The sequence below is a fragment of the Piliocolobus tephrosceles genome, chromosome 7 (genome assembly GCF_002776525.5).
Source record: "Piliocolobus tephrosceles isolate RC106 chromosome 7, ASM277652v3, whole genome shotgun sequence".
Classification (NCBI taxonomy): Eukaryota; Metazoa; Chordata; class Mammalia; order Primates; family Cercopithecidae; genus Piliocolobus; species Piliocolobus tephrosceles.
The window spans coordinates 136,421,185-136,429,167 of NC_045440.1; the positions used below are offsets into that span (position 1 = coordinate 136,421,185).

The window sequence follows — 7,983 nt, forward strand, 5'->3', positions numbered from 1 at the left end:
GTATGACATGATATGGCAAGATACCCATAGCTTGTTATGTACAAAAAGGCAGATTATATGTGTCCTGGTTGTGTCAAAAGAAGATGTGTATACTTATCCATTTAAGAACTGATTTTAGGTATACAGAAAAAGTCTGGAAGATTGTATCTCAGTTATTTATGTTTGCCATGGGAGAAGAAATTTTTACTTTCTGTGCATTTATATTTAGGATTTTTGTCGTCAGGAATTATCACTTTTTGACTGAATAAAAGTTTTTAAAATATGCTTACATTAAAGTTTTTCAAATTTTACAATGAAAAATCAGTAGAAAAAGAAATGCATGTATCAAATGATGTGAACTATCAACACAATTAAATTTGTTATTGCTTTTCTGAGTATTATTTCTTTAATTGAGAAATTCAAATTTTGGATGAAATCCTGGAGGGAGTTAACTTAAAGAATACCTTTGCTTTTGTCTTGAGTCCTAGATCTCCTCCTAACCTAGTTCTGAAATAGATTATTGTATTCGCCTTAATAGATATATCTTTTTTCTCTCTCTGAACTGCTGTTTTTCCAACTTTGTTTTAAGGAATAAACGTCATCCTGACCTTCATCTCTGGGCTTGTTCTGGGAAGCGAAAAGACCAAGATCAAATAATAGCTGGGGTAGAGAAAAAAGTAGCACAAGATACAGTTAATCGAGAAGAAAAGAAATATGTACAGAACCATAAAGAACCACCTCGTTTGCCCCTAAAAATGGAAGGAACTTATATAACAAGTGAGCACAGCTATCAAAAGCCACAGAGTTTTGGTCAGGACTGTAAATCTCTCGCAGACCCTGGGAGCTCAGATGATGATGATGTTAGTAGTTTGGAAGAAGAACAAGAATTCCACGTGAGAAATAAAAACCGTTTACAGTACTCAGCAAAACAACACGGAATGCCTGAAAAGGTAAAATGGGTTCATTTTTTTTTTTGCTTGGAAACTATGATAGAACAACAAAGGAAAATTTTATAAAATAAGACATACTGAATTCCCAGATTTTACTTGTATTTCCAAGTTCCCCAGTACCTTGTTAAAGTAAGGAGGTTTTTTTGTTTTCTCTACAGGAAAACACTGGCCATTTGAACATTTGATTATCTCCTAATTCAGAATTGTAATAATTCAATAAACTGTTACTCTAACAAAAGTTTCAATTGTATAAATACATTTAGATGCTTCTAAAAAATGAACCACATTGTATTCAAAATGAAAACGTCTGTGTGTAAGACTGTGAAAGTACATATGGGTATAATGATTTGTCATCCTCTTTATGTGAGTTGGATAAAAGGTGGCACTCTAATTGTCTTTTTAAAAATTTTTAGCATATTTGTCAATGGATCCCACTATTCAGTAAGCTGAATTCTGACAGATCTCTGTGCGTTAGACATCTATAAACTTATTTCCTGTTCACTGGGATTATCTTAGAAATGTACCTTTATTTTTTACTGATTTTCAATTAATGAGGCCACTTTAAAATTAGTTTATTTTATTTTATTTTTCTGCATTCCTCAACAAGTAATTACTGTAAATAAGTACTTAACTGAATTGGAACGTTTGTATTTCATACCATAAAGTTTGTGGTAAGTTATTTTGTTAATGTTAAATGAGTTATCTCTGGCAAATCTAAATGCACATTGTGTGTCCGTGTGTGTGCGTGTATGTGAAGCAGTTTGTACTTTTGAAACTGGTAAAAGGTGTTTGCCTTTCCCTCCCCTCATTGATTTACTGTACTATAACAGTAAAGTCCAGTCTATAGTTAATTAGATTTTATACTGGTGTTTGGAAACACTCTTGATTTCTTTTCATCATTGCTTTCCCCTCTTATGTCCACTTACATCACCAGTTGAGATTCATTGAGGAAGAGGCCAGTCTAAATTAGTCAGGAATTCTAATTACAGAATAGAATTAGTGACTTCTTTTATGTAGCGCATTTTATTGAAGCCTTCTTGCCTGTGTAGCACCATGCTAGGCATGGTGGAGGGAGGTGGTGGGTGCATCTGTTCTTAAGAACCCCCACCTGGAATTTGGTTATGTAGCAGTACTTCTTTAAAGATACCCCAGGAGTCAGATTGGATCTCACTAACTGTTACCAGTGATGAGGTGTTTCATGTATCCTTACCTCCATGACTGCATTTCATCCCGTTCTTTGTGTTTATTTTCCAATGGTCCTTTGGAGAAGAATCCAGCTGAAGGGAATACAGTATTTGTTTATAATGATAAAAAGGGTACTGAAGACCCAGGAGACTCACATCTTCAGTGGCAGCTCAATCTCCTTACACACATAGAAAATGTGCAGAATGAAGTTACCAGCAGGATGGACCTAATCGAAAAAGAAGTCGATGGTAATTTAAGAAAAAACTAAAATACAGTTACTATAGTGTATTTATTGTTACTATGAAGAAGTTACTTAAAATTCTTAAATGATGGGATGAAAACTACAGATACTCTCCATACTGATGGGGCTTTATTACTCCCTTTGTATTGGATTTAACACAGGATCTTTTACGCTTAAAACAATATGACTGGGTATGATCTTAGGTTGGTTTTATTTTTTAAGATGTGTATTTATTAAATATTGTCTATCTGCCAGGCTCCAGATAGATCACTTATGGAATAAATTTATTAGTTTCGTTGAAGTAAGTTTTCTTTGGAAGTCAACATAAGGAATTTAAGCATGTTTGAAATGTGAAAACATTTTGAAAATTTTTTACTTTGGTTAGCACTTGTTAAATTAACAAAAACTTCTACAAAGTTAAGTAGGTAAACCTTAAGTGGTTTTCTTTTATATTTTAAAATCATATCATCACACAGGAGGCCTGAAAACTGGGCAAGAAAGATACTATCACTATTTTATAGTTGCAAAACTAGAGTAACTTAGATTACTTGATTCTCAGTCCGTGTTATTCTTAATGCTTTCTGACTCCTGTTTCTTCCTAACGTCTTAGACGATATTCTGCACCCCAACTCTACTTTTTTAAATTTGGCATAAGCACGTGATATCTCTCCTCTACACTAAGTTAGAGCTCCTACTCCTTTTTTTCCCCCTTGAGAAAAGAAGAGAGGAAATGGAAACCCATTTTAGAAGCCTCTTCCATGTGGGTATAAGCTAACTATAGATTTAATGTAATGTTTTGAGTCAGTTTTTGAAGAAAAGAAAATGCATCTTGACACTATTTAATATTGTTAGCATAGATTTCCAAAGGAAACATTAATAAAAACTATAGAATATAATCAATTGCATTCTGCCTAGAATTTTAATATGCTTACGTGTCTTTTAAAAAGTAGTGTTAAAATAGTGGAACTGAAAAGAACACTGAGAAATTGCTACTTCCTTTTCTTTGTTAAAAAGAACTTCTGGATTAAAAAATATGATTAGGTATGTTTTGTTTAGAGATGACGAGTCTAAATTAATAGAAAGCTTGAGCAGACATAGGAAACTGTTGTATCTTATTCCGCAAGTAAAAGGAGACCTTCAAAATGAAGTTAGTATATGTATATGTTTATGTGTGTATGTATTTTTCCCCTTATATATAAACATATAATTCCTATAAAGGGGAAAATTATTTTAAATGACATAAAAATTGCCAAGAGCGACTAGAACTCTGTAGGGTGGGATGACAGGACACTAACCTCTTAGAAATGTCTCGAGTATGTTGGCCTTTTAAAGACAGAGAAGTGAATCCTTAACTCCATCACAGCTCCAACTTTCTAATTGTTTCATTTTCTGACTGTTCTTCCAGTTGCGGTTTAAATTTGTTTATTTTCTTCTCTCTTTTAGTTCTGGAAAGCTGGCTTGATTTCACAGGGGAGTTGGAGCCACCAGATCCTCTTACAAGATTGCCCCAACTTAAACGCCACATAAAGCAGCTCCTAATTGACATGGGCAAAGTACAGCAGATAGCAACTCTTTGCTCTGTATGACAACAGTGAACACTTAATGAAAGAATGTGGCTTTCTTCAGTCAAATCATTTTTATTATCCACATGACAGCTAAGTGGATAATTTAAAAGCTTAGTAATGTCTGGTCATTCACTGATTTGTGATGTCAATAGGATGGCACCTTGGAAAGAAAAATGAAGAACAACTTTATCAAGGAAGCTAGTATTTAAAAACAAATTCATGAGCAAGCTGCAAATGAGAATGTGTTATATGCCAAGGAACAATGAAGTAGAATATAATGTATACTAAGGGATTTCAAGTTGGCAGAATTTTTGAGTAGTTGCTTACATGAAGCTCAAGATACCTGTAGAAAGAAATATGGTATATTTATATAGTTTTTAATAGAAAGATCTACATTTATAAACCAGCACTTGGCCAAAAACAAAATTGTAAAGGAAATTTAAATTCTGGAGAATTCTACAGGGTTGCTCCAAGAACTGTCTTCTCAGCAGTTGATCCAGCTGTACGGAAATTTAGGGTATTTAAACTTACAGGATCATGAGCTGTTTCTTGGGCGATGAATGTTCTTGATCAGAAAACTGACAGTAGAAGTCTCACTTCTGGGGAAAACAGTTGTGGAATTCTTACTTCATTATGAATGTATTTAAAAAACAAACACCAAATAATTGGAATATATTGCAGGCATTAAGCTCATTAAAAACAAACTGGCTTGCAGAAGGGTCCGATGTGCCAAGTGATCATGATTCTGCTGGAAAGAGGATTTTAAATATTGTGGGAGTTCTCCCACCCTAAGTCTTATATAATGCCACCAGTCCATCCAAAAGCTATGTATCACCTATACTATATATATCATATATATAGTTGAATGGCAGTATTCAGGCTCAACATACAGTTTGATCCTGAGTATGCTTGGTGTTTGCCTTCAGAAAAAAAAAAATTGTAAATAACCTCAGCTGGGATGAGGAGTGACAGAAGTATCAAAATAATTTGTGACTGTGGATTTTTTTAACTGCTAGTAGTGGAATACTGGAAAAGCTTCATTTCTGAAGATGAATTTTATTTTTAAAAAATACATGCACACTCAAAACTTTTAGCTTTGATCACAAATGGACAAATTTCTGAAACCAAAAGCAACTAAGTTGCTGTGTTATGCTCTTGCTGGATTTTGAGCCTAGGTCCTACTGTCTGCCAGTACTCATGTGAGTTGTATGCGCCCCCAGTGCTACATACGCAGGTATGCGTAAGTGTGTATGCTTGTTTTAAACAAACACTCAACGTACATATGTACATAATCTACACATATTTATATCACATATCTAGTTTTATTACTATAGACTATACGAATTGGTGGTTAACATGAAATGTTACCTTTTAACAGACTGTTTTTAAAAATTAAAAATGTATGTATAGGTTTTGAAATTTTTTTAAAAGGGGATAAAGACTGTTAAGAGGAGGCTATTTGATGACATATAACACTTGAATATTTTATGCCTCATTCTGTTTATCAGTTCTCGCAATCTGTATAAATGCATTTTAGAACTGATAGACAGTAAACTTGAATTTATCTTTGATAAGAATACATGCCACTGTACATTCAGATATTATTTAAATTTGCAAACACATTGTTCTATATGTAAGGGTACTGTATGTAAAACTCTTTATTAAAACTATTCCACATATCCTAAAATTTCAGCTTGCCTTTTTGCGGCCTTATATTTTGATGTAAAGATTAAAAGAATGTGCAAAACAGTCAGAAATTTTTTGCCTTTTGAGATTCTCCAACTTGACAAATGTGCCAAAGATCAACAGACGGAAAATATAGTCCTGTGTATTTACTTGTCATACTTTAACTTTGTGGAAGATCTTACTGATAAATGAAAAGCTTTAGCAGAGGTGGTTTTGTGGGGTAATTGCTTAAATTTGCATATCAAAGTAAAAAAGTAGTGCCTGTATTCCATGTGTGGAGGAAATTTACTAATGTCTGTGTTTTATGATTAATACTATTATTTTTCCTTTGCGTTCTGAAATAATGGCTCTAATATTTTCCCTGTCATGCCTTCATTCTAGACATTGAATTTATATCTTCTTTTTTTCAGATACGGAGCAAATAGCATCCTTAACCTATGAATAATGGTGTTGCCTAGATTCTTGTCACACACACAGAAGACCCTTTGTACCTAGTAACATTCATCCTCTCGATTCCTGGTGAATACGGTTAAATTTGTGCACATTTGTTCTTGTTTCTAAAAATGAGATCAGTTTATTTGTTATCCATCAAATTGAAAATTCCATTATTAGATTACTGCAGTTTTTGCTCTGCTTATATGTATATGAACTGGAAATCTGAATTTTTAAATTTAGATCTTTAAATCAAATTATTTTTATGCATATTTTCATTTAATATAGAGTATATCAATCGATTGAAGTCTTTCACGACTAGTAGGCTGAGCCTTTTCTTCTTTAAGAGAGTGAATTAGTTTCTGAGAAGTCAATCCATTGTGAAAAGTTTCAGATGAGATTATTTTCTGTCCTTTTAGTCTTTTTAAGTATCACTATATGTATTTAAATAGAAGCAATAAACTAGAGAGAGTGTTTCTTCAAATGACAATGTTTTATTTGCCACCCAGGCAGAACAGAATGAGCATTGGTAGAGAAGGCTCCTTCTTGGTATGTTACTGATGTACTTCCTCATACTTGTTTGTGGTTCTACTGACTTATTTCCAAACTTAAGAGTAATGTACTTTGAAAACGACTTGGTTATTCTTTAAATTTCAGGTAAAACCCCTTTTCCTAACACTCATTTCCACTGTCTTACTTCCTCTCAGATGTTCGTATTTCACATGTTCAAAATGAAGCATACTATTTCCCCTCCAATAAACGAAGTATCCTGCCAACTTCACTGTCTCCGTTAATAACGTTACCCTAAGAGTCCAGACTTCAGACACTGAGTCCTCCCTCATATCCATATCATTAAAACGGATAATGTTGTCTTCTTCTCAATCCTACTGAAAGTCTAACATTTTTTATAAAATAATGTCATGAAGATATTACTACTGGCCTCTGAAACTGTAACTTTGCCTTTATTCTAATTCATCAAAATTGTCACTGCCAGACTGTTCCATGCATTGTATGTTACCTGCAGTATCTAATTTGTTCATAAAATAAGGTAAAATGGTCATTTTCTAGACGAGGCTGAGGGTTAGAGACATTTAGAAACTTATCTTGGATAAGACATAAGGGGGCGGGTTCAGGATTCAAATCCTGTGCTATTCAAGTTCATAGTCTCTTTCCAGCATATGTGCTTCAACTATTATTGTCATTTCAGTTTTCTGCTCTGGAATGTCTAGTGACTCCCTCTTTCAAACCATATCAGGTCTTTGTAATCTGGATCTTTTGCAATTTACATAATCCTCAAAGTTATTTAAATGTGACCTCACTGTTCAATGGACTACACTTGTTTTCCTTTATTACCTTCATATTGTTTTCCTCTTCTGGAAAATTCTCAACTGTTTGTTGTCCCTCTGTAAACCCAGAGAATCCTTCAAACTTCAGTTCTCTTCCTATAAGAAGTAATCCATTGCTGAAAGCCTTTCATGGTATCCTGCATTGTAGCAAGCTATGGAGGAACTACATCAATGATTAATAATATAGTGGAACAGGCATGAACTTTGCAGTCTCTTGAACTCAAATTTTCACTCTGGCAATTTACTAGCAGTGTGATCTTTTGGAACTTTACTGTCCTTATCTGTAAAATGGGAATAATGCCCAGCTTAGAGCCTTGTTTTGAGAATTAAGTAAAGCAAATAAAGTACCTAGAAGCTGTTACTAAATAAATAGAAATGTCATTAGACGTTAGGGTTGTCCATGTGCCAGCTATTAAGCTTAGAGGCTGGGAATGGATATGGGATTAATAAGATCACAGTCTATAGACTAATGGAAACATAAATATTTTTCAACAGGAGAGTACAAGGAGACAAAAGAAAGATAATTAGAGTTGTAGGTGGAGGGGTTTTTGGGAAATGGGTGATGCATGTTAATTAAAACAGTGGTCTTCTCATGTCTT

At 33.8% G+C, this 7,983-nt stretch overlaps 1 protein-coding gene across 15 annotated transcripts in view; it reads left to right on the top strand.

The window, feature by feature from the left end:
* Window positions 1–7,745, top strand: part of PHF20L1 (PHD finger protein 20 like 1) — a 74,244-nt gene extending 66,499 nt beyond the window's left edge. For 9 of the 15 annotated variants that reach the window (XM_031935906.1, XM_031935909.1, XM_031935910.1 and 6 more), the window contains 3 exons: window positions 569–929; window positions 2,197–2,362; window positions 3,799–7,745. In XM_031935906.1, coding sequence (XP_031791766.1) covers window positions 569–929; window positions 2,197–2,362; window positions 3,799–3,941 — 670 coding nt within the window. In that variant the 3' untranslated portion in view covers window positions 3,942–7,745. The other 6 variants (XM_031935917.1, XM_031935918.1, XM_031935912.1 and 3 more) reach the window with 4 other exon arrangements.
* Window positions 7,746–7,983: the final 238 nt, after the last annotated feature.